Source organism: Lethenteron reissneri, unplaced genomic scaffold (genome assembly GCF_015708825.2).
Source record: "Lethenteron reissneri isolate LAM-NWPU_2019-01 unplaced genomic scaffold, ASM1570882v1 scaffold_1640, whole genome shotgun sequence".
Taxonomy (NCBI): Eukaryota; Metazoa; Chordata; class Hyperoartia; order Petromyzontiformes; family Petromyzontidae; genus Lethenteron; species Lethenteron reissneri.
The window spans coordinates 844,489-870,682 of record NW_026891378.1 but is presented as its reverse complement, the minus strand read 5'-3'; the positions used below and the strand labels follow the sequence as shown (position 1 = coordinate 870,682).

The 26,194-nt window shown below is 49.7% G+C and overlaps 3 protein-coding genes across 3 annotated transcripts in view; 2 read left to right on the top strand and 1 right to left on the bottom strand.

Annotated features, from left to right (window-relative positions):
- LOC133339158 (uncharacterized) overlaps positions 1–26,194 on the bottom strand; it is a 175,430-nt gene that overhangs the window by 88,611 nt on the left and 60,625 nt on the right. The gene's annotated exons all lie outside the window — the stretch shown is intronic.
- On the top strand, positions 1,862–10,558 carry LOC133339067 (CD59 glycoprotein-like). Its single transcript, XM_061547189.1, has 3 exons — positions 1,862–2,006; positions 5,408–5,536; positions 8,614–10,558. The coding sequence occupies exons 1-3, from the start codon at positions 1,952–1,954 to the stop codon at positions 8,823–8,825; spliced, it is 396 nt and encodes a 131-aa protein (XP_061403173.1). The 5' UTR covers positions 1,862–1,951; the 3' UTR covers positions 8,826–10,558.
- Positions 15,464–24,256, top strand: LOC133339091 (lymphocyte antigen 6E-like). The gene is made up of 3 exons (XM_061547209.1): positions 15,464–15,646; positions 18,180–18,305; positions 22,945–24,256. The coding sequence occupies exons 1-3, from the start codon at positions 15,592–15,594 to the stop codon at positions 23,157–23,159; spliced, it is 396 nt and encodes a 131-aa protein (XP_061403193.1). The 5' UTR covers positions 15,464–15,591; the 3' UTR covers positions 23,160–24,256.

Genomic DNA, 26,194 nt, shown 5'->3' with positions numbered 1-26,194 from the left:
TCTGCGGAGGAGGCAGTCGCCCTCCAACAACAACGGAGGGCGGAGGAGCGATGCTCACAACAACGAGCAGAGCGCCGGGTGGCTAAAACACAGCAAGTAGTCACAGTAGGGGGCACAGGCGGTGCATCAGCCAGCCATCTCAGTCAGTCGACCCGTGGCACCTGGGTCTGCCCCGTGACCTCCTGCCAGCGGGCGTTTGACACTTCACGTGGCCTCAAGGTGCACATAGCCTGGCACAAGCGTCGTGGTGACGTCACCGCCACTTAGTGGCGAATGGCGGTTGTTGTATATGTTGGTGTGTTTTGCGTGTATATGCAGGTGTGTGTGTGCATATGTAAGTGTGCGTGTGTACATGCAAGTGTGAGTGTGTGTACATGCAGGTGTGTATATGTAGGTACGTGTGTATTAACAGGTGTACGTGTATGTACAGGTGTGTGTATGAAGAGGTGTGTGTATATGTACAGGTATGTGTACATGCAGGAGTGTTTGTTTTTGCAGGTGTTTGTGTATGTGCAGGCGTGTGTTTTTATTCAGGTATAAGTGTATACGTAGGTGTGTGCTCATGCATGTATGAGTGTGTGCGCTATCAACCTGGCGACCCGGGTTCGATTACTGCTCATGGCCAACACCAGTGACGATTATCTGAATCTGTCCTGGGCCTCCCCTAGGTCGACTCAGGCTCAAATGAGCACCTGGTGCGGTGTGTAAACATCGCGACAGGGGAAACAAAGGCGGTCGGGCATGGTGCTGGCCACCCACCCCCTCGTGTACCGTCCCGGCATTCATAGGTGCTCGCTAACAGCACTTGCCCCTACAGTATGTTAAGACTATAGAGGCATCTTTGTATTTGTCTTAGTGTGTGGATATGTACAGGTGTGATTGTGTATATATGCGTGTGTGTGCGTACATGCAAGTGTGAGAATATGCAGGTGTGTGCACATACAGGTGCTTGTATGTGTAGAGGAGTAGAGGAGAGTGGTGGCGTCGTGTGCGCTGTCCGGTGCGGTGACCTCACGGGACGTGGGGTCGCACGCGCTGAGCAGTGCACGTGACGTCACCCCTCCGAGGGTACTTAAGGGAGACCCCGTGACGTAAGCGGGGTCACTGGAAAAACGGGGATAGTGGAAGGGGTAAAGAGGGAACCAGGGATAGTGATAAGTGTTAATAAACCCTGGCGGAAGCCCCTAACTCAACCTCCGTCTCCGAGTACCTCCGTCTACAACGCAACATATGTATGTACGTGTGTGTGAGTGTTTGTATGTACACGTGTGTGAACATGCATGTGTGAGTGTATATGCAGGTGTGTTTACATGCAGGTGTGTGTGGGTATATGTACAGGTTTGTGTGCATTCAGGTGTGAGTCATGTTTGTTTGTTGTAGTACAGAGTTAGACTGATGGCCTTAATCTAAGTTGTCTTGTGGTTGTTGTTGACTTGCATCCCACTGGGATTTTTGCACAGTGTTGGTGTACGGTGCTTTTTCTGCAATAATTTGCTGTCTTTTCTTGGATTTTCTTTTTGCACAGTCACTTTAAGATGTTTTGTTGTTCATGTTTTAGTTTTTTTGTTTGTTGCGGTTGCACCCGATTCAAGAGCCGAATGGTGGGGAGAGATAAAGGCGGCCGTGAGCGCGTGGCGATAGCCACCCACCGCACCCACCACACTCCACTTCGTGTGCCAGACAAATTTGCGGCGATTGAACAACGAGCTCCGATAAATATATTTGCATACCACCTCCAACTGTTTGTAGGCCGTATGCTAATGAGTTTGTAGGAGTGTCTTCCCTGATCTCATTAATCTCTGGGGCTTATAAAGTCTCACAGTTCACCACGCAGACGCAGTCACCGCTCCAGGGATATATCTCTCTCTCTCTGACTCTGTAACTCTGTCTCTCTCAACTCGCCGACTTTCCATCCCAAAGCGCCACAACTCCAGGCTCCACGACTCTAACCATGACTTGCCACCTGCTTGGTCTGCTCCTCGTGTCGTTGCTGTTCGTAAGCGGAGGTGGGAAAACTTTTGAGTGGCGAGTTGAGGTTGTTGCCACACCACATCAACGTTGATACTGCAATACATAGAGATGTTAACTACCTCGTCTGGTATACAGGAGGTCGTGGGTTCGATCTGGACCCTGACGATGCCTGCTGTTGTATATTTGGATTCTGCGTGTCTCTCTCCCTGTGGGGATATTAACTACCTCGCCTGGTATACAGGAGGTCGTGGGTTTGATTCTGGACTCTTGACGATGTCTGCTGTTGTTTCGTTGGATTCTGCGTGTCTCTCTCCCTGTGGAGATGTTAACTACCTCGCCTGGTATACAGGAGGTCGTGGGTTCGATCCCGGACCCTGACGATGCCTGCTGCTGTATATTTGGAGTCTCTGTGTGTGTCTCTCTCTCTCCGTGGAGATGTTAACCACTTTGACTTGTATACAGGAGCACGTGGGTTCGATCCCTGACCCTGCCGATGCCTGCTGCTGTACATGACCAGACTTGTCATTATATTAGAATCAGAAAGTACCCAATCAATATTAGTTACAACTACGTAGTAAATCGAACGCATATAATTTACATCGACGTTGTCGCAGTATCTCCAATATCGACACAGTTATTTGACGTTTTAATTTTTCGGGGTGTTTAGTTTCGGTGCACCCTGTGTGTTGGACTTGTTTGGTTCTGCGTATGCACGCTCGCATTACCTCTTGAAATTAAGTTTAGGACTTCTCTTTTCGTTAAAGACTGCAAGTCGAAGCGTTGAAACATTCATCAATTGTGTTTCGTCTTGACTCCGCGGTTTCTCGGTCCGTTTTTATTTTTACATTTTTTCATATTAACTTCACTCACTATATTTTTTCATTGTACCAGGGGTAAGGCGCCACTGAGGCTACATGTGTCGTGTATGTCGACTGAGGCACACACACACCGTTGTAATAGGCAACGTGTTTAGTGTATTGGTTTAGCCATGTTTGTTTGTTGTAGTACAGAGTTAGACTGATGGCCTTAATCTAAGTTGTCTTATGGTTGTTGTTGTTGTTTGACTTGCATCCCACTGGGATTTTAGCACACAGCGTTGGTGTACAGTGTTTTTTTCTGCAATATTTTGCCGTCTTTTCTTGGAATTTCTGTTTGCACTTAGTCACATATTCACTTTAAGATGTTTTTGTTTTTTGTTTGTTGCGGTTGCACCCGATTCAAGAGCCGAATGGCTCACAGGGCTATACCTAATAAATGAACTTGAACTTGAAAACAATTCACTGTACACCGGATTCTGTTGCTAAGTGTGGCTAACTTGTCCTAGGCCGTTCACTATGCGCGCGTGTGTTTTAGCTTGATCGTCGAAACGGGCTCCCCTTTAATCCGTTGGCCCCGGCCCCGGCCCTTGCTGTATCAAGGACGGCGCCCCCGCTTCTGGCCACGTGTCCTTAACTCCTCCAATCGAGACACAACTTCCAGTCACGTGCCCTTAGCTCGTCCAATCGGGGCACCCGTCCGGTCCTCCAGTACTGTGGCTGTATTCACGACACTACACGTGTGTAGCTCAGTGTTCGCTAATGCCACTAAATGGCGGTGATGGCGGTCTGTGCCAGGCTAGGTGCACTTTGAGGCTATCACGTGAAGTGTCAAAGGCTTGCTGACTGGAGGTCTCGGGTCAGACCCAGCAGGTGCTGTGGGTTGACTGCTGTGCCAGACTAGTTGCAGGAGGAGGTGACGGGACAGACACTGCATGGGCCATGGGTTCACTGCTGTGCCAGGCTAGATGCATGGGGAGGTCACGGGACAGACCCAGCAGGTGCCATGGGTTGACTACTGTGCCAGGCTATGTTCATGAGGAGGAGGTCACGGGGACAGACCCTGCATGTGCCATGTGTTGACTGCTGTGCCAGGCTAGGTGCAGTGGGAGGTCACAGGACAGACCATGCAGGTGACATGTGTAGTGTACTAATTAAGAGACACTAGTAGGAGGCCAAAGGGGATAACTCCATGCCGGGTCGGGACAGCCAACATGCTTCTAGAACCACAGCTTGAATAGGCGAAGACCACGACGACAGCAGCATGATGAGTTCCATTCCCGTTGGCAGAAGCCCCGACTGTGAGTCGGAGCTCACCTTTTATTCTCCCCAACGTGGCCAGGCTCCGCCCTCGGCCACGCACCCTTCTGGATCCCCCAGAACGCTCCGGGCGTGGCCCACGGGTCCAACTGGTAGAACGGGCTGCTACCCCTAATTCCATTGTCTACCAATCTCATTCAATGTCATTAAACATGCGTTGACTGACAGAGATGACTGTACAGATGCACCACCTGTACCCCCCAATTGTGTCAACCCGCTGCGTTTTATCTGCCCGGCGCTCTGCTCGTCGTTGTGAGCGTCGCTCCACCTGCCCTCCATTGTTGTCAATGGGCGACTGCCTCCAACTACCAAAGTGGGAGCATCCTTCACGAGACTCCTACATAAACCCTGCACATATCCCGTACAAAGTCAAACATCCTCCGTTTCGCCTGAACAGGCTGTTGAGGCAAGCGCTATTAGCGAGTAGCAGCGCCTACGAAGCCCGGCATTGACACACGAGGCGGTGGTTGGCCAGCACCACGCCCGGCCACCCTTGTCTCCTCAGTGGCGATGTTTCCTCTACACCACCATTGCATCAGGTTACCCATTTGAGAACGAGTCGACCTCGTGGGAGGAGGCCCCAGGGTCCCGCTTCAGATAACCGCCACCTGTGGTGTTGGTGGCCGTGAGCGGGAATCTAACTCAGGTCGCCCGGTTGGTAGTGCAGCAGCGTTATGATGATGATGATGATCGTCTGCCTGTGAAGATTATAATGATCTGCCGTGATGATGATTATCGTCTGCCTTGGTGATGATAATCATCTGCCGTGATGATGATAATCATCTGCCGTGATGATGATCGTCTACCGTGATGATGATTATCGTTTGCCGTGATGATTATCGTCTGCCGTGATGATGATAATCATCTGCCGTGATGATGATTATCGTCTGCCTTGGTGATGATAATCATCTGCCGTGATGATGATAATCATCTGCCGTGATGATGATCGTCTACCGTGATGATGATTATCGTGATGATTATCATCTGCCGTGATGATGATAATCATCTGCCGTTATGATGATTAGCGTCTGCCGTGATGATGATCGTCTGCCGTGATGATGATTATCGTCTGCCGTGATGATGATTATCATCTGCCGTGATGATGATAATCATCTGCCATAATGATGATTATCGTCTGCCGTGATGATGATCGTCTGCCGTGATGATGATCGTCTACTGTGATGATGATGATGGTCGTCTGCCGTGATGATAATGATGATTGTCTGCCATGATGATCGACTGCCATGATGATCATGATGATCGGTATTGTTCTTGTGTCTTGCGTCTGTGATTATATACAGGGCACAGCATAAAATGCTACTCATGCAGGCCGACCTCCAACAATACGGTGTGCAACGAGGGCGGCCCAATTCAGTGTTCCGACAGCTCGCATAACGCCTGCGGGTCAATAGTCGCCTACGAGGGCTCCAGTAAGTGCGTCGTTTATTCTCGCAAAGCGCGGGTTGGGGGTGGACCCCTTGCGTTCAGCAGTGAGTCCCAGGCACATAATGCACTCGCAAGACGCATGTCCGCCCTCACTGTGTTTTGAGTCTATGGGGTCTCTGGTGTGGCGAGTCTATGGGTCTATGTGTGTGATTGAGTCTATGGGTCTCTGTATGGTGAGTCTATGGGTCTCTGTGTGGTGAGTCTATGGGTCTCTGTGTGATGAGTCTACGGGGTTCATATTCTCTGGTTCTTTCGTTAAAGTCACGTAGATGGAAAACAACAAAATAAATAAAAATAAAACTCACAACGTTTCGATCGCAACACAAGCGATAGTCATCAGGCGGAGAGAAAAGGGGGCCAAGCTTCCAACTGCAACTGTTTATAAAGGCTTTAAATTGGCGTAGCCCAAGTGTCAGAAGGAGTGGGGACAAGTGCTGTGGGGCAGCATGAATGGACGAGCTGGTGCTGAGCGGCGCAGTCCAAGTGTGTCAGCAGCATGGGCGGGGCAGCCAATGCTAATGCAAGATAAGACAAAGGGGAAGAGAAAGGGGGGCAGAGCTAGGGGGAGAAAGAGGGGGGGGAGAGATAGGGGGAGAGAGGGGGTAGAGATGGGGGGCATTGCACCTCGCTCCACACATCCACATTTTTGATGGGGGAGGTTGACAAGAAATTACCAATGATGTCATGACCAAAAGTGGTTGATGACATTTTTCCAATGATTGCTGAGTTTATAACCGTCTTCTTTCATGTATTTCCAACTATGAACACCTAACCAGTGAACTCAAATAAGTACACCAAGCTCCCAAGGCGAATTAATATTCTGACTCCACAATCCGCAAAGCCATCACCCCAACCGTGAGGAAGGAATCATCTGAAGATACAATCAAAACCATCACCTTCCCATACATAGCACGGGTAACCAAAAGGATTTCCAAAATCATGAACAAACACAAGATCCAGGTCCGATTGAACACAGTACATAAAATCCGTGATCTGATCCCATCTGTGATGGACAAGATTCCTGACATATAATATCCCGGTGTCTACAAACTAAGCTGTATCTGCGGCAGCAGTTACATTGGGGAAAATAAGCGACATGTCTCGGACCGTGTTCGTGAACATAAGGCATATTTCAAACACGGTGGGACCAATACTTCTGCCGTAGCTGATCATAATTTTAATGCGGCTGGCTTACACGAAATTGATTGATTGAGCAGTCGTCATCAGGCGGAGAGAAAATTAGCATTGGCTGCCCCCACCCATGCTGCTGAGCGGCCAGCTGAGCTTGCCGCTATGCACTAGGTCGTTCGTTCATGCTGCGCCGCAGCACTTGTCACCACTCCTTCTGACACTTGGGCTATGCCCATTTCAAGCCTTTATAAACAGCTGCAGTTGAAGGCTTGCCCCCCTTTTCTCTCCGCGTGATGATAACTGCTTGTGTTGTGATCAACACGTCGTGAGTTTTTTTTACTTAACATTTTTTTTTTCGATTTAAAGCTTTCGTGACTGCAGGGATTTATCTTCTTGGTTCTTTCGGTAAAGTCACGTAGAATGGAAATAATAAAATAATAAAAATAAAACATAATAAAATAATATTTTATTATGTTTATTATTTTATTAACATAATTTATTATTTTATTACCATAATAAAATACTATTTTTATACGTTTTATAATAATTTTATTATTTCCATTCTACGTCACTTTACCGAAAGAACCAAGAAGATTTACATTTTTATTTTGTTGTTTTATATCTATGTGACTTTACCGAAAGAACCAAAAAATATGAATTCCTGCAGTCACGAAAGTTTTAAATACAATTTTAGTCTATGGGGTTTCTGTGTCTGATGAGTCTATGAGTTTATTTACGTGATGAGTTCATGGGTTTCTGCATCCCAATCAGAGACTCGTCCCCAATGTGTTGATATTTCTCGGGGGTCCTCCGGTTTTTCCCCCTCCACATTTTAGAATTGACGTTATGGCGTTCTGAGTATTCGGCTGCTGCTATACATTTTCACGCAATGACAATGGTGACAATATCAGCCACCGTTTGTGGTAGCGGCTTTTTGGCTTGCTGTCGAACAAAGATGGCCACTGCATCATCGCACGGCGCTTTCAGATGCGCTGGTTCAGCAGCCATCTGGAACGCTCTTCCTTCCAATAATAGGAAGCAACTGGGAGCTATTCACTTTTAAATGTTCATCTAAATTGACACTCATTTCTTAAACAGATTATTGTTTTTTAGTTTGTTTTCCTTCCCCACGCACCTGCAATTAGCACGGTGGTCGATGTACAGTGCGAAGGAATTTAAACATACACACACACATATACAGAGACCCACACACACCCATAAAGAACTACAGAGACCCACAGATTACAACGAATGGCTACATACGGTGCGAAAGAAGTTCAACATACACACACAAACATATACAGAGACCCACACACACCCATAAAGACCTACAGAGACCCACAGATTACAATGAATGGCTACATCCGGTGCGAAAGACGTTCAACATACACATACATATACAGAGACCCACACACACCCATATAGACGTACAGACACACACATATTAGAACGGATGGCTACATACGGCACGAAAGAAGTTCAACATACACAAACATATAGAGACCCACACACATCCATAGAGACGTACAGACATCCACATATTAGAACGGATGGCTACATACGGCACGAAAGAAGCTTAACACACACATATATATACAGAGACCCACACACATCCATAGAGACGTACAGACATCCACATATTAGAACGGATGGCTACATACGGCACGAAAGAAGCTTAACACACACAAACATATACAGAGACCCACACACACCCATAAAGAACTACAGAGACCCACCAGATTAGAACGGATGGCTACATACGGTACGAAATAAGTACACACACTTAAGAGGTCACTTATGAAAAAGGGCTACATTGCAGCTCAGCGGGGCTTGCACCTGGTAAAATAACAAATAAAAATAGTTTTCTACGTGTTTTTAATTATATATTTTTTACTTACAATGAAACGCGCGTGCTTTCTCTTCCGCCCAGCCTTCTTCATCACCAAGAAGTGCTACAACATGGCCGAATGCAAAGCCCTCGACATAATGGACGTCATCTCCAACGGACACGCGATTATCACGTGCTGCCAGTGGGATGGCTGCAACTACAACGCCGCTCCTCGCCAGCTAGGCGCAGCTCACGTGACCCTGGCCCTGCTGGGCGTGGCCACCAGCGTCGTGGTCAGCAGGGCTCTGGTGTAGGTCGTGACGTCACAGCCGCCCCTCCCCCGCCCCCACGTGCCTGGGTTCGGTCCAATCACTTTCCCCTTCCACTCGGTTGTCTCACAACGCTTCCACTAGGGGAGCTGTGCAACGTTTAAATCGTCTAGATCAGGGGTCGGCAACCAAAATAACAAGAAGAGCCATTTCTTTCCAATTCGGTACAAAATTCAGTATTTCAAGAGCCGCAATGCATCTGAGTACATACTGTACATACGTACATATCGTCAAGAAGCAGCCCGTAAAGAGCCGCATGCGGCTCCGGAGCCGTAGGTTGCCGACCCCTGGTCTAGATTGTTGCGATACGCTGCTAAATAAGTTCAACGTACGTTTGTACATACATAGAGACAAGTAGACTCGTCACGCAGATACCCATAGACTCACCACATAGAGACCCATAGACTCATCATACAGAGACCCATAGACTCAATACACAGATACCCAAGTGGGGAATGATATACCATCATTTATCGAGAGCCAGACAGTTGATTCTGTATGGCAGAGGAGAATGGAAAGGTTTTTAACCTGGACTGGGAACAGGTCATGCAGGGTGTTCAGAGCGTGTGCGGATGATTGGGGGGTGAAAGGAAATCCTATACTCAAGGGTGGGGTGGTGGGTGGGGTAGCAGATTTGTGTGACCCTTACCAATGGCATGTGCAAGGTTCCACTCGATTTGCCGAATGGGATGCGCTTCTCGAACATCTAAAAAAATTAACCCGTAAAAACAAAGTTTTTCACTATAAATCCTTTATATGTAAGATCACCTCTTGACATGCCCGTATATTCCCGAGGGCACTAGCGTTGACCCGTTTTACCACTTTCAAGAACCTGGCGGCTTCAATTTAACTGCTCTATAAATAGTCTCCATTGTACAGCGTGGGAGCAGGGATTTCATGCCATGTGGTTAGTCAACATTTGCGTCATCATGAAACGGGCGGCGAGAGTCTTCTCGTCCTCTGGCTTGAGATGGCTGCCACCTATGGGTCAGATGATTGTCTGCCACCATTAAGCAATTGGTATATAAATAATTTTAAAAAAATTCCCTAAACAGTGTAAAATTTTGGAATTTTTTTTTCACGAAAATGTATTGTCACGCACAATGAGTCTGTGTGCAAAATGTCAGCTCGATTGGATCACGGGAAGTGGGTTAAAAAACGACCTAAAGATTTGCACGGTCGTAAGCAAGCAAGCAAGCACGCAAGCACGCAAGCAAGCAAGCAAGTGAACTTAATATAAAGGATTTAAAAACAGACTCACGCGCGTAAAACTAAATTTGTAATTCGCAATGGCTTTACCCATTTGGTTTAATACTAAAACTTGTGGGAATTGTATCGGACAGTCATTCCAACTCGGGAAAAAAAAATTGCAATACATCTTTGCCACTTTTTAGGATGCAAAAAAAGTGTAATAACATTATTTTAAAAAACCTGAATATTACAACAATTTAATAATAACAATACATTTGAAAGAACTATTAAAAAAACAAATTGCTGCATGTTGGAATGACCGGAGATGGTGAGAGCTACCCCAGGTCAGTAGTGGGGCCTTACACCTGGTTAAAATATTAAATAAATGGTTTCGTTTTACTCGAAAAACAAAACAGCAGTCTGTCATTTCTAAATCGCGTTCACGCAAAACTTCGTAAATCGAAACGTTCGTGAATCGAGGGATATCGCCTGTACCTGAGTACAATGCTTCTACCTCTCGTTCTATTATCTCTTACTCAACACACAATTGTCAAACAAAATGCATGCGGTATGTTGTTTGGAAGATGAGCGACTTTTAATGGTTTTTACTTTTTGAAATTAAATTAATCTTGCTCGAGTTGGTAACTTTGTGTGTTATTTCACAGTGATGTGTGACGAAAGTTCACCAATGACGCCCCTTTCAACCACTGGTGGAAATCAGTCAGAATCAGATTATTTATTTAGCATGGAGGAGGAAATTTGATGAGCATTAAATGTGTTTTTCCCAGATGTCCAGTCGGGGCATGGGGGTCAGATCCTTACAACAACAACAAACACAACACACACACGATATGAGTGCAAAGTATAGCAAAGGTAAACAAATCACTTACAAAAATACGAATAAAACTACTGAGTCGAATGGTCGGAGGAAGAGGCGCTACGAGCACTGCCATCCGTTCTGGATGATGTGCTCGCCTCTTACACCTCCCTTCTTGCATGCAGCAAGACCACGCTACAGGCAGCCTACGAGGGCACCTTCAGACGGTTTCAGGCCCGCCATTGGGGGGCTAGAGAGTTAAACTCTAGCCTACAGGGGTGCACTGCTGGTGTTGGCAAGGAGAGCCTTCCCTCGCCTGGCCAACGAGGCACTCGACAACTTCGTGGTCGAGCACCTTGCCGCCTACGCTTGTTGCACCAGAGTTGTTATGCCGGTGGTGACGCCGGACGAGGGAATCTCACTGTTGGCCGCCTGGATGCTGCAGGCCCATAAACAGGCCATGAGTTGGGCGCGACTGGTGGGCCAGGTGGTCGGCACCGCGGGAGGGAGCAGTCGGCCCATTACCACGGCGCTACCAGGGCCAGCGACACAAACCGCCAGGCCTGAACCGCCGCCAGCGTGCTGTCTACGCGGCAGCTCAGGACGGACCTCCAGCAGCTGAGTCGGAGCCATCGCTGCGGGTGGCATCGCAGCCGGGGGTGGAGTCGGGTCCCGAGGTTGCGTTGGGGCGGGTGGTGGCGTTTGGGCCGGGGGTGACGTCGGGACCCGGTGAGGACTTCGCCACGGGAAGTGTCGACGCTGTTTATCGGGAACGGCGGTGGGTAGCCAGGGCCAATGCCCCCGGTGCGGCAATAGCACACATGCTCACTGGCACGCCGGAGGGCCTTCTCGCGCACCGCCGCGCCCTCGCAAATGTGGTGGCGCGAGACGTGGCCTGAAAAGGGCAGGTGGGGCGGGTGGGGCGGGTGGGGTGGGTGGGGTGGGTGGCGCGGTTTGGGCGGGTGGGGCGGTTTGGGCGGGTGGGGCTGGTGGGGCACCCACACCCTGTACCACAATGGGGGGCCCACACCACATGGGAGACCCACCCCACATCATATGTGGGGCCCACCCCACATCAAATGGGGGGCCCACCCCGCACCACAATGGGGAGCCCACCCTGCACCACAATCAGGGGTCCATCCCGCACCAAAATTGGGGGCGCACACCACACCACATGGTGGGCTCCAACCCACATCACATGGGAGGCCCACCCCGCACCACAACGAGGGGTCCAAGACGACGTTCTTCGTGGCCAACGGAGGGAGTATGGGCTCCCTGGGCCAAGTTGAAGCCCCTATACAAATTGGGCAGTTGTCGGTAGCAGGACCCATCCTTGTTACCACAACGTTGCCCGTGCCCCGCCTGTTGGTGACGGACTTTCTGAGGCAAATGAAAATCGATCTGGACAATGGTCAGATGGAAGTCCAGGGAACACATCTCAATTTCCTGAAGGTGGAAGGAGTTGGCAGGTGGGTACAGCACGTGCAGGCTCTGGTCAGTGAGTCTGTCTCCATTCCCACGGTAGCCCAGATGCTGAGACCGCTGCGATATTGGTCCCCCATCGTGACGGTCCCAGCCGGACTCCCCCATCCTGGTGTCTCCAGCGCAAGCCGCCACGGATCGCCACACAATGGTGCGGGCCGAGACGATTGTGTCCAGGGGAATCAGCATCTGTTCATTCAAGTCCTGAACACCTCGGACAGGGAAACCGACAATGCGGGCGGGAATGGTTTTGGCCCATGTCAGTCGCTTGTCAATAGGAGTCTCTGGGACATGGCCAGAGCTCGTGGGAAGCGTTGGCAAGTCCGAGGACAGAGGGGACGACGCGTGGATGGACCAGCTGGCGGAGCCATGGCCAGATTAGCCGCCCACTGGCTGCACTCATTGGTCCGCGAGTTCTCCGACGTGTTCAGCTGGGGACGCACGCATCTGCTGCAGCACAACATCAGCACGGGGGGTGCCCCACCCCTGCACCAAAACACATATGGGATTAGCCCGATGGAAAAAGGGCACAACCAGCAAGCGGTGCAGGAGATGCTGCAGGCCGACGTAATTTCCCCTTCGTCAAGTCCATGGCAGGCTCCGGTGGTCCGAGTAAAAAAGTCAGGTGAGTCACTGAGATTCTGTGTAGACTTCCACTGCCTCAGCACCGTTATGCTTGCTGACGCATATATCCTACCGTGCATACATTATGCACCTGACGCATTGGCGGGAGAAAAATTCTTCAGTACGCGGGATTTATTGTCTGGTATAATAGTCACGTATACCATTGTATGGGCCTTCAGATTGCATCGGCAATCTTTCAGTTCAAAATTTAGTTGGCCTTAGCAGTCCTACAATGGTTTACATGCCTAATATACATGGACGATGTCAATATATTCATCCCGTTCTTCGCCGAATACATTGGCTCTATGTGATGAGTATATGGATCTCTGCATTGTGTGTCTATGGGTATCTGGCTGGTGAAACTAGGGGTCTCTGTGTGGTGAGTCTGTGGTTCTCTGCAATATAAGTTTATGGTGTGGTGTGTTTATGGATCTGTGTGATGAGTCTACGGGTCTCTGCGTGAAGAGTCTATGGGTCTCTGCGTGATGAATTTATGGGTCTCTGTGTGATGAGTCTATGGGTATCTGCGTGGTGTGTCTATGCGTATCTGTGTGGTTAGTACCGTATATGGGTCTCTGTGTGGTGAGTCGTTGGGCAACATCATTCCCAGAGTCGAACCCCCGGGATCCCTCTCGGGACCGCGCTATACCTAATGAATAAAATGAACTAATAAAATGAACTTGAACTTATAACTGCTCTGGCGTGGCCGGGCTCCTGCCCTTGGCCACGCCCCCCTTCCCAAACCCTCGTGGGGACTCTGGGTCCCCGTCACGTGATCCTCTGACCCCCAACTGAGGGTCCACCTGCACCCTCTCGTCCGGTCACGTGCCCTCTCGGGTTCACCTCGGGGTAAACGTCCTCACGCGACCTCTCTCTCAGTGACACCCGGGCTCCGTCCTTAGAGTACCACTCCTCACTCGGCACTGTTGCCACACCATGGTGACACCCTCGAGGCCATTAAACGTACATACGTTGCAAAATGTCAACATACACACAAACCTTTGAAAGCCAACCCGCAGGCACGGCATTTTATTAGTTCACTTCTCTTCCCATCAGAGTTATGCCACTCCCATCGATGTCACACCAACTCACTTCTCGAAACAGATCTTAAATATCAGCCGTGGTATGTGTGATGAGTCTACAGGTCTCTATGTGATGAGTCTACATTTATCTGTGTGGTGAGGCTATAGTTCTCTGCTTTATGAGTTTATGGGTCTGTGTGTGGTGAGTCTATGGGTCTTTGTGTGATGTGTCTATGGGACTATGTGTGGGGAGTCTATGTGTCTATGCTTCATGAGTTTATGGGTCTCTGTGTCGTGCGTCTCTGCGTCTCTGTGTGATGAGTCTATGGGTCTCGGTGTGGTGAGTCTACGGGTCTCTGTGTGGTGAGTCTACGGGCCTTTGTGTTACGAACCAGGCGTCCCGAGATGGATTCCCGCTCACGGCCAACACCAGTGGCAATTATCTACACCGGTACAGGACCTCCCCTAGGTTGACTCAGCCTCAAATGTGGACCTGTAGCGATGTATAAATATCGCTACTGGGGAGACAAAGGCAGCCGAGCGTGGGGTTGGACAACCACCCCCTTGCGTGCCGTTCTGGCCTTCATAGGTGCTCGATAATATCACTTGCCCCGAGAGTCTGCCAAGGCTATATTTGCCTTTATGTTTGTATATGTACAGGTGTGTGTGTATGTACAGGTGTGTGTGTACGTGCAGGTCTGAGTGTATAGGTACAAATTTCGATTTAAAGCTTTAGTGACTGCAGGGATTCATCTTCTTGGTTCATTCGGTAAAGTCACGTATAATGGAAATAATAAAAATAATAAAAATAAAACATAATAAAATAATTCTCAAGACGTTTCGGCCACAACGCAAGCAGCGTTGTGGCCGAAACACCTGCATTCAGACTCTGTCTTCTCGACAGACCTGTTCTCCACCTGAGGACGGCTGCTTGCGTTGTGGCCGAAACGTCGTGAGAATTATTTCATTATGTTTTATTTTATTATTTTTATTATTTCCATTCTACATGACTTTACCGAAAGAACCAAGAAGATGTATAGGTACAGGTATGTGTATTTACAAGTGTGAGTGTATATGCAAGTGTGTGTTCATGCAGGTGTCTATGTGTGTACATGCAGGTGTGAGTGTGTGCATATGCAGCTGTGTGTGTAAATATATATATGCAGGTGTGTGTGTACATGCAGGTGTGAGTATATGTAGGTATGTGTTTGTACAGTTGTGTGTATGCGCATGTGTGTTTGTGTGTATGTACAGGTGTGTGTGTGTGTACATTCAGGTGCGAGTGTGCGTATATGCAGATGCGTTTGTTTCTTTGCAACTCACCCCACTTCGCGTGCCAGCCACATTTGCTGATGTTGAGCAACGAGTTCAGACAAATATATTTGCAAACCACCCGTAACTATTTGTATGGGATATGCAAATATGTTTGTAGGAGTGTCTTCCCCGATCCCATTATACTCTGGGGCTTATAAAGTCTCCCAGTTCACCACGCAGTCACAGTCACTGCTCTAGGGATATCTCTCTCTTTCTTTCTCTGACTCTGCAACTCTGTCTCTCTCAACTCGCCGACTTTCCATCCCAAAGCGCCACAACGCCAGGCTCCACGACTCTAACCATGACTTGCTACCTGCCGGGTCTGCTCCTCGTGGCGTTGCTGTTCGTGAGCGGAGGTGAGACAACTTCTGCGTGGCGAGTTGTTTGTTGTTGCAACAACATCAAAGCAACGCCGATACTGCGATATCTGGAGATGTTAACTACCTCGCCTGGTATACAGGAGGTCGTGGGTTCGATTCTGGACTCTGACGATGCCTGCTGTTGTATATTTGGATTCTGCGTGTCTCTCTCCCTGTGGAAATGTTAACTACTTCGCCTGGTATACAGGAGGAGCATGGCTTCGATCAAGGACTCTGATAATGCCTGCTGCTGTATATTTTGAGTCTCTGTGTGTCTCTCTCCCCGTGTAGATTTTAACTACCTCGACTTGTATACAGGAGCACGTGGGTTCGATCCCGGACCCAGACCATGCCTGCTGCTGTAGATGACTTATATCAGAAACAGTACCCAAAAAATATCCACAACAAGTTACAACAACATAGTAAATATAACGCATATAATTTAATAATTTACATCGATGTCACTGCAATATTTCCAATAGCCACACAGCTATTCGACGTTTTAATGTTTTGGGTGTGTTTAGTTTCGGTAATCCTCGGGCTGAACGTTTAATCGATTTCAAATCAAAATCGCAATTTGAAACAATGCGATCACAAATCGCAAAGGCTGCGATTTTTTGCGATTTGAAAAGTCCTATTACTTTCTTATTTTTCTCGTTTATTTATTATTATTGTAACTTTATTTATTGAACTTGAAAAATTGTTCTCTTTTTGATTTTTATATTTCATTTTTTTCTATAAATACATGTTGAAAGCAATTAATATCTTTTAAGTTCTCATCCTTGCATGAGAATATACAGAGCAGTTCATATTTTGATGGTATTATGTGTTAAAGCTCCATCAAATCGCAATAAATCTGTCAGAAAAATCGCAATTAGATATTTTCCCCAAATCGTTAAGCCCTATTCGGTACACCCTGTGTGTTGGGCGTGTTTGGTGCTGCGTATGCACGCTCGCATTCCCTTTAGAAGTTGACTTCTTTTTCCCACTTAAAACTTTCGTGACTGTAGGAATTCATACTCTTGGTTCTTTCGGTGAATTCACGTAAACATAGATAGAAAAAGAAAATACAAAAATAATAAAATAATAATAATAATAAATTGAAAATAATTAAAGAAAAAAACCCACGACGTTTCGATTGCAACACAAACGGTCTTCATCAACCACACCAACAACCACAACAACCAAAACAGCCACAACTACAACAGCAACAACAATCAGCAGCTTCATCAGGCGGCGAGTTGCGAAAATGTGTTCGAAAATGCCACAAAGTGGCGGTGACGGCGGCCTGTGCCAGGCTAGGTGCAGTTTGAGGCTATCAAGTGAAGTGTCGACGGCTCGATGACTGGGGGTCTCGGGTCAGACCCAGCAGGTGCCGTGGGCTGACTGCTGTGCCAGGCTAGGTGCAGGGAGAGGTCGCGGGACAGACCCTGCAGGTGCCATAGGTTGACTGCTGTGCCAGGCTATGTGCAGGGGGAGGTGACGGACGGCCCTGCAGGTGCCATAGGTTGACTTCTGTGCCAGGCTAGGAGGTCACGGACAGCCCCTGCCGGTGCCATGGGTTCACTACTGTGCCAGGCTAGGTGCATGAGGAGGAGGTCACGGGGACAGACCCCGCAGTTGACATGCATTGACCGACTGAGATGACTGTGCAGATGCAGCACCTGTGCCCCCCAACTGCGCCAACTCGCTGAGTTTTATCTGCCCGCGTCGCTCCACCAGCCCTCCCTTGATGTTGGATGGGCGACTGCCTCCAGCTTCCAAAGTGGTGGCGTCCTCAACGAGCCTCCTGTACACACCACGTACAAAGACAAACATCCCCCATTTGGCCTGAACAGATTGTTGGGGCAAGCGCCATTAGCGAGTAGCAGCACCTATGACGGCCGGCAAGGAAATACGAGGCTGTGGGTGGCCAGCACCACGCCCGGCCGCCTTTGTTTCCCCAGTGGCGATGTTTCCTCCACACCACCACTGCACCAGGAACCCATTTGAGGACGAGTCGACCTCGTGGGAGGAGGCCCCAGGGTACCGCTTCAGATGATCGCCACCTGCGGTGTTGGTGGCCGTGAGCGGGAATCAAACTTGGGTCGCCCGGTTCGTAGTGCAGCAACGTTATGATGATGATGATCGTCTGCCGTGATAACGATGGTGATCGTCTACCGTGATGATGATGGTCTGCCGTGATGATGATGATCGTCTATCGTGATGATGATGATCGTGTGCCGTGATGATGATGATGGTGATCGTCTGCCGTGATGATGATGATGATCGTCTGCCGTGATGATGATCGTCTACCGTGATGATGATCGTCTGCCATGATGATGGTGATGATCGTCTGCCATGATGATGATTATGATTGTCTGCCGTGATGATGATGATCGTCTGCCGTGATGATGATCGTCTGGCTTGATGATGATCATCGTCTGCCGTGATGATGATCGTCTGCCGTAATGATGAAGGTGATGATCGTCTGCCGTGATGATGATGATGATCGGTGTTGTTCTTGTGTCTTGTGTCTGTGAATATACAGGGCACAGCCTCGATTGCTACTCGTGCAGCACGAACAACGACAATGCTGCGTGCAACGCGGGCGGCCCCACCACGTGTCTCGCATCGTACGACACCTGCATGACAATCCTAGGCTACCAGGGCTCCTGTAAGCGCGTTGCTATTCTCGAAAAGCGCGTGTTGGGGGTGGACCCTTTTCGTTCAGCAGTGACTCCCAGGCCCATGATGCACTCACGAGACGCGCGTCCGTCCTCACTGTGTTTTGAATCGATGGGTCTCTGTATGGTGATGAGTCTATGGGGTCTCTGTACTTTGAGTCTATGGAGTCTCTGCGTGGCGAGCCTATGGGTCTCTGTGTGTGATGGGTTAATGGGGTATCTGTGTGGTGATGAGTCTATGGTGTCTCTGTATGGTGATGAGTCTAAGGGTCTCTGTGTGTTGAGTCAATGGGTCTCTGTGTGATGAGTCTGTGGGTGTCTGTGTGATGAGTCTATGGGTCTATGTGTGTGATGCCTTTGTGGGTCTATGTGTGTGTGATGATTCAAGGGGCCTCTGTTTGTGATGAGTCTATGGGTCTCAGTGTGTGATGAGTCTCTGGGGTCTCTGGGTGGTGATTATATGGGTCTCTGTGTAGTGCGTCTATGGGCCTCTGCGTGTGATGAGTCGATGGGGTCTCTGGGTCTGATGAGTTTATGGGTTTATTTACGTGATTAGTTCATGGGTTTTTGCATCCCATTCGGAGACTTCCTCAATGTGTTCATATTTCTCTGGGGTCATCCGGTTTTTCCCCCTTCACATTTTTGAGTATACGGCTGCTACTATACATTTTCATGCGATGATAATAGCCACCATTTGTGGTAGCGGCTTTTTGGCTTGCTGTCGAACAAAGGTGGCCACAGCATCATCACACGGCGCTGTCGGATGCGTTGCTTCTGCGGCTCTCTGGAACGCTCTTACTTCCAATATTAGGAAGCCACTGAGGGCTGTGCAATTTTAAATCATCATCTAGATTGACACTCATTTCATAAAACTAGTTTGTTTCCCTTCCTTGCGCACCTGCAGTTAGCACGGTGGGCTATGTATGGTGCAAAAGAAGTGCAACATACACACATACATATACAGAGATCTACAAAACAACCACCATTCGCCACTAAGTGCCATTGACGTCACAACGACGCTTGTGCCAGGCTATGTGCACCTTGAGGCCACGTGAAGTGTCGAACGCCCGCTGGCAGGAGGTCACGGGGCAGACCCAGGTACAACAGGTCGATGACTGAGATAACTAGCTGATGCACCACCTGTGTCCCCTACTGTGCTAACTTGCTGTGTTTTAGCCACCCGGCGCTCCACTCATTGTTGTGAGCGTCGCTCCTCCGCCCTCCGTTGTTGTTGGAGGGTGACAGCCTCCAACTGCCCAGTAGCGTTCTTCACGAGCCTCTTCCACAGAGGGCAATATTGACACCACTGTTACCAGTAATCGGCAAATCTACTCAGCTCCACATCCTCCTGTACCACGTCACTCCATCTTTTTTCTAGCCCATGCCACGACCGTTTAGCCCCCTCTATCCGGCCGAACAATAGCTATTTAGGCACGCGGTGACTGGGCATGCGGGCTACATGACCCAGCCAATGCAGTCTTGCCTGCCGGAGCAGCTCACCGATGGGACTTTGTTCCGATCTTTCAAGGATTTGTGAGCTCCTCACACAATCCAGCCTGCAGGTTAAACCCAGGATGGATCGTAGGCAGGCAAGCCTAATAGTTTCCAATCTACGAAGATGCTCAATTAGGAGGTCCAAGTTTCGTAAGCGTAAGGAAGGGATGGAATGACCGTGGCCGAGAAGACTTGAAGCTTCGTGCGGAGCGACAGACTAGGTAGCTTCCACACAGCATTACGCAACCGATGAAAAGATAATGCCGCTCGACTGATTCTGAGTGAGACCTCTGCTGTCACACCGGAGCAGGTCATGAGCACACTGTCCAGGTATGGAAACTCTCCACTCTCTCCACAACTGCCCCATCACTGATTGGGAGTTGTGGGGGTGGAGTATCCGATGGTGCAAAATACCCAGACAGGGGCTTAGTTTTTGTGGGGCTGATGGTAAGGCCCCACCTCTTAGTGGCACGCTCCAGTTTCAGCAGCAGCGCCTCCAACTCCTCCTCTGAGTGAGCGGCAATTACCACATCATCAGCATACATAACATGGTTGACCAATAGGGAGCCACCCCTCGACCGCACCTGGGCATCGATCAGCCTCCCATTGTATGTAAACTCCTCTTGTACAGCCATCAAAGGCTTCATGGACTACGTGAACGAAAAAGATGATAAATAATGTGGGAGCCAGAGGACATCCCTGTCGCACCCCAAGGTGAACAGGGAATGACTCCGACTCCCGGCCACGTAGTTTAACCCGGGCCTGCTCACCATCATGAAGGTCCTTAATGATCGTGAGCATATGGTTAGGGACTCCAAAAGCACGAAGAACAACCCAGAGCCCAGGCCTATTGATGGTATCATAGGTTTTGACCAGGTCAATAAAGCAGAGATGTAGGTATTGTTGGAATTTCTTACACCTCTGCTGTAGTAAACGGACAGAAATATGGCATCCTTGCAGGACCGCCCTTTCCTGAAACCACATTTCGGGCTCCGCAAGCCTCTCCTCAGCGGGCCTTGCAAGGCGATGTTGAATAATCCCTGCCAGGATCTTTCCCGGCACACTGAGGAGTGAGATGCCCCTGTAGTTGTTACAGTCTGTGCAGTCCCCCTTCTTAAAGAGGGGGGCCACAAGGGCACCCTTCCAATCCTGCGGAACCCGTCCACTGGTCCAGACTGTTATAATGTAGGACAGTCTGTGCACAAACGCCACCCTCTCTCAGCATTTCGCTTGGGAGATCATCTCTGCCCGGTGCCTTTCCTGGTCTCAGACTCTGGATCGCCTTCCTCAAAAGTTGGCACCTCAGCCAGCCACTCACAGGGGGTGACTTCTTCAAATATTTGAGGCACCGCAGCCTCAGCAGAGTCATCCCCACTTTGTCCCACGATGTTTTTCATGTCTAAGGATTTCCACGATCCCAGGACTTCACAGAAATGCTCAGGAAATCTGCAAACCTCTTCCTGATGTTAAGAGGTGTGGTGCTGCAGGTTACTTTTTTGATGGAGTTAAATAGAGATTTATGATTGCGGGCCATTGAGGCAGACTCGATTTCCTCAGCAATCTGCGACCACCACCCATCCTTGCAGCGCCTCACGTCTCTCCACAACTTCCGACCAAAGGCTGCGGTAAGCCTCTTCATTCTCTGACGTTGAATTCTGTAGACAATTAGAGTGGGCCTGTCGCTTTTTTTCAACAATCCTGAACACCTCCTCTGTCAGCCAGGGTCTCTGAGGATGTCTGGACCGCGTACCCAAAGAAGCCATTGCAGCTGCATGAGTCACAGCCCTAAACCTCGTCCATTTACCCTCGACATCAGGAGGAGTAGGGGACGATGCCAACCCCAGTCGCAAGCGATGATGAAATTCTCGCTTGCAACTTTAATCAGCTAGCTGAGACCAGGCCACCTTAGGTTGAAATTGGGTCCTGGGTGTACACCCACCACTGGAGTGGAAGAATGGCAGGCGCATCTTACAGATGACAAGTTGATGGTCAGAGGGCAGTTCAGCTCCACGGTAGGTCCTGGTGCCAAAAACATGGGCTCGCATCCGCTGTTCCGTCACTATGTAGTCCAGCATATGTTCTTGATTGGACCCGGCATGCATCCATGATGTTGTGTGGATGCGCCGATACCAGAACAGCATGTTGGTAATTACAAGCCCATGGGCTGCTTAAAATCTAGCAGCCTCCTACCGTTGTTATTGAGCTGATCTGGCCCATGCCTTTGAATCACTCCAGACCAGGTGCCAGCATCATGACCAACTCGGGCATTGCGAGGCCACTTTAGCCAGCACCTGTGACAGGTCATAGAAGGCATCTGACTCATCGGCCTTGCCTGCATTCCTCCATGGATGTTCGTCTTCGGTGGGGGCATAAGTAACCACGACCACCACTCCTCGCCTGCGGTTGATGGGAAGGCGAGCCCAAAGTAGCCTGGGGCTTACAGCTTCCCACACCTCACCGCCACGCTCCCACGCCCTCTTCATTATGTTCAAAAAAAGAGCCACACCCTGTTGTTTGGCAGTCTCCTGCTCCGAGTAGAGGACTGTCCACCCCTCATGGTGGCAGGAGCCAGAGCCGGTCCACCGGACCTCCTGAATGCCACAGAGATCCAGGCAGTACCAGTCCAGCTCCCGACAGAGGAGTGGCAGCCTCTCCTCCGCAGTGAGCATTCGAACATTCCACGTGGCCATCCGGAGTGGCTTTTCGTTGTTTCTGAAGGAGCCCCGAGGATAAAGATTCAATCTCTTGGATCCGCCAAATGGGGTTTGGCTAGGAGATATCATAGACGCCTGTTCTTTCGGGGCCTCCGGCACAAGCTTATTAATTATATATTTTAGACGTGGTTTAGTGGTAATTTATTGACGCTGGAGGGGTTACCAGCCCATTGCACCCATCCAGAGCCCCAATTTAGCCGCTGTGGTGGCTACATAGACACCCACAGATTAGCACGGTAGGCTATGTACGGCACGAAAGAAGTTCAACACACACGTACAGGTCACTTCTGAAAAAGGGATACATGGCAGCTCTGCTGGGCTTACAACTGGTAAAATAACAATTACAAATATTTGTTACGTGTTTTTAATTACATACTTTTTTTACTTACAATGAGACCCGCGTGCTTTCTCTTCTGCCCAGCCTACGCCGTCAACAAGCAGTGCGTGACCAAGGCTGCATGCGACGCCGTCAAGAAATACGACGGCACCACCAACGGAGTCACAGTGCTCACCACGTGTTGCCAGAGCGACGGCTGCAACGTCAACGCCGCCCCTCGCCCATTGGGCGCAGCTCACGTGACCCTGGCCCTGCTGGGCGTGGCCATCAGCGTCGTGGTCAGCAGGGCTCTGGTGTAGGTCGTGACGTCACAGCCGCACCCCCCCCCCCCCCCCACGTGCCTGGGTTCGGTCCAATCACTTTCCCCTTCCATTCGGTTATCTCACGACGCTTCCACCAGTGGAGCTGTGCAACGTTTAAATCGTCTAGATTGTTGCGTTATGCTGCTAAAGAAGTTCAAAGTACAAATACATAGAAACAAGTAGACTCATCACACCGGGACTCAAAGACTCATTACACAGAGACCCAGAGACTCATCATACAGTTACCCAAGTGGGGAATGATATACCATCACTTATATAGAGCTAGACAGTGGATCCTGTATGGCAGAAGAGAATGGGAAGGTCTTTAACCTGGACTGGGAACAGGTCACGTAGGGTGTTCAGAGAGTGTGCGGATGATTGGGGGGTGAAAGGAAGTCCTATACTCAAGGTGGGGTGGTGGGTGGGGTAGCAGATTTGTGTGACCCTTACCGATGGCATTTACAAGGTTCCGCTCAATTTACCGAATGGGATGCGTTTCTCGAACATCTAAAAAACAGACTCACGCGCGTAAAACTAAAGTTGTAATTCGCAACGGCTTTACCCGTTTGGTTCAATACTTAAACTTCGGGGGGGGGGGGGGTGTATCGGACAGTCATTCCAAATCGAAAAAAAAAATGCAATACATCTTCGTAACTTTTGAGGATGCAAAAAATGTGTAATAAAATTATAAAAAAACGTGCATATTACAACGATTAAATAATAACAATATATTTTAAAGAACTATTAATAAAACAAATTGCTGCATGTTGGAATGACCGGAGAGGGTTAGAGCTACCCCAGGTCAGTAGTGGGGCCTTACACCTGGTTAAAATAGTAAATAAATGGTTTAGTTTTACTCGAAAAACAAAACAGCGTCTGTCATTTCTAAATCGCGTTCACGCGAAATTTCGTAAATATAAGACGTTCGTGAATCGAGGGATATCGCCTGTACCTGATTACAATGCTTATACCTCTCGTTCTATTATCTCTTACTCAACAAACAATTGTCAAACAAAATGCATGTTGTATGTTGCTTGGAAGATGGCCGACTTTTAATGGTTTTTACTTTTTAAAATTAAATTAATCTTGCTCGAGTTAGTAACTTTGTGTGTTGTTTCACAGTGATGTGTGACGGAAGTTCGCCAATGACGCCCCTTTCAACCACTGGTGGACATTAGTCAGAATCAGATTATTTGTTTAGCATGGAAGAGGAAATTTGATGAGCTTTAAATTTGTTTTCACAGACGTCCAGTCGGGGCATGGGGGTCAGATCCTTACAACAACAACAAACACAATACACACACGATATGAGTGCAAAGTATATGAAAGGTAAACAAATCACTTACAAAAATACGAATAAAACTACTGAGTTGAATGGTCCGACGAAGAGGCGCTACGAGCGCTGCCATCCGTTCTGGATGATGATGTGCTCGCCTCTTACACTTCCCTTCCCGTGCGCAGCAAGACCATGCTACAGGCAGCCTACGAGGCTTTGGGGGAAATCCACTCACCTGCCGAGGGTGCCTTCAGACGGTTTCAGGATCGCCAGTGGAGGCTAGAGAGTTAAACTCTAGCCTACAGGGGTGCACTGCTGGTGTTGGCAAGGAGAGCCTTCCCTCGCCTGCTGACGAGGCACTCGAGAACCTTGTGGTCGAGCACCTTGCCGCCTACGCTTGCCATGCCGGCGTTGTTATGCCGGTGGTGACGCCCGACGAGGGGATCTCACTGTGGGCCGCGCGGATCCTGCAGGCCCATAAACATTGGTTGGGCGCAACCGGTGGGCCAGGTGGTGGGCACCATGGGAGGGAGCAGTCGGCCCATCACCACGGCGCTACCAGGGCCAGCAATACAAACCCCTGGGCCTGAACTACCCCACTGTCTATGCGGCAGCTCAGGACGGATCTCCAGCAGCTGCGCCAGAGCCATCACTGCAGGCGGCATCTGGGTCAGGGGTGGTGTCGGGGACAAGTAGTGGCATCGGTGTCTGGTATTGACTTTGCGGCAAGAGGTTATGCCGCTGTTTATCGGTGATGCTGGTGGGTCATCATCGCTAATGGCCCCGGGGCGGCGGTAGCACACGCGCTTCCTGGCACGCCGCAGAGCCTTAGCAATGCGGCGGAGACAGACGTGGCCGAAAAGGGCAGTTGGGGCGGGTGGGGCATGTGGGGCGGGTAGAGAGGATTGAGCGGTTGGGGCGTGTGGGGCCACCACCCACCCCTTACCCCGCACCACATGGGGGGCCCACAGCACATCACATGGGGGGCCCAAACCCACATCGCAATGGGGGCCCACCCCACACCACAATGAGGGGTCCAAGACGGCGTTCGTCATGGCCATTGAAGGGAGTATGAGCTTCCTGGTCCAGGTTGAGGCCCCTATACAGATTGGGCAGCTGTCGGTAGCAGGACACATCCTCCACAACACTGTCCATGACCCGCCTGTTGGCGACGGACTTTCTGAGGCAAATGCCGATGAAGATCAATCTGGACAACTGGCGGATGCAAGTCCAGGGAACGCATCTCCATTTCCTGAAGGCGGAAGGAGTTGGCCGGTGGGTACAGCACGTGCAGGCTCTGGTCAGTGAGTCTATCTCCATTCTCACGGCAGCCCAGCTGCTGAGACCGCCGTGATATCGGTCCCCCATCGTGACGGTCCCATCACCGATCGCCATGCACTGGTGGGGGCCGAGACCATTGTCCAGGGGAATCAGCATCTGTCCATTCAAGTGCTGAACACCTTGGACAGAGCAACCAACAATGCGGGCGGGAACGGTTCTGGCCCACGTCAGTCCCTTTTCAATGGGAATCCCTCGGAAGTGGCCAGAGCTCATGGGAAGCATGGACAAGTCCGAGGATAGAGGGGGACGACTTGCGGATGGACCAGCTGGCGGAGCCATGGCCAGATTTGCCACCCACCGGCCGCACTCATTGGTCGACGAATTCTCCGACGTGTTCAGCCGGGGATGCACGCATCTGCTGCAGCACAACATCAGCACGGGAGGTGCACCAAAACACATATGGGATGAGCCCTAT

Bases quoted from the DNA above. Each gene is read 5' to 3' on its own strand.
- LOC133339067 (XM_061547189.1), top strand. From the start codon at position 1,952: ATGACTTGCCACCTGCTTGGTCTGCTCCTCGTGTCGTTGCTGTTCGTA. The intron at 2,007-5,407 runs GTGGGAAAACTT...GATTATATACAG, and splicing joins GTTGCTGTTCGTAAGCGGAG to GGCACAGCATAAAATGCTAC. The intron at 5,537-8,613 runs GTAAGTGCGTCG...TCTTCCGCCCAG, and splicing joins AGTCGCCTACGAGGGCTCCA to CCTTCTTCATCACCAAGAAG.
- LOC133339091 (XM_061547209.1), top strand. From the start codon at position 15,592: ATGACTTGCTACCTGCCGGGTCTGCTCCTCGTGGCGTTGCTGTTCGTG. The intron at 15,647-18,179 runs GTGAGACAACTT...GTGAATATACAG, and splicing joins GTTGCTGTTCGTGAGCGGAG to GGCACAGCCTCGATTGCTAC. The intron at 18,306-22,944 runs GTAAGCGCGTTG...TCTTCTGCCCAG, and splicing joins CCTAGGCTACCAGGGCTCCT to CCTACGCCGTCAACAAGCAG.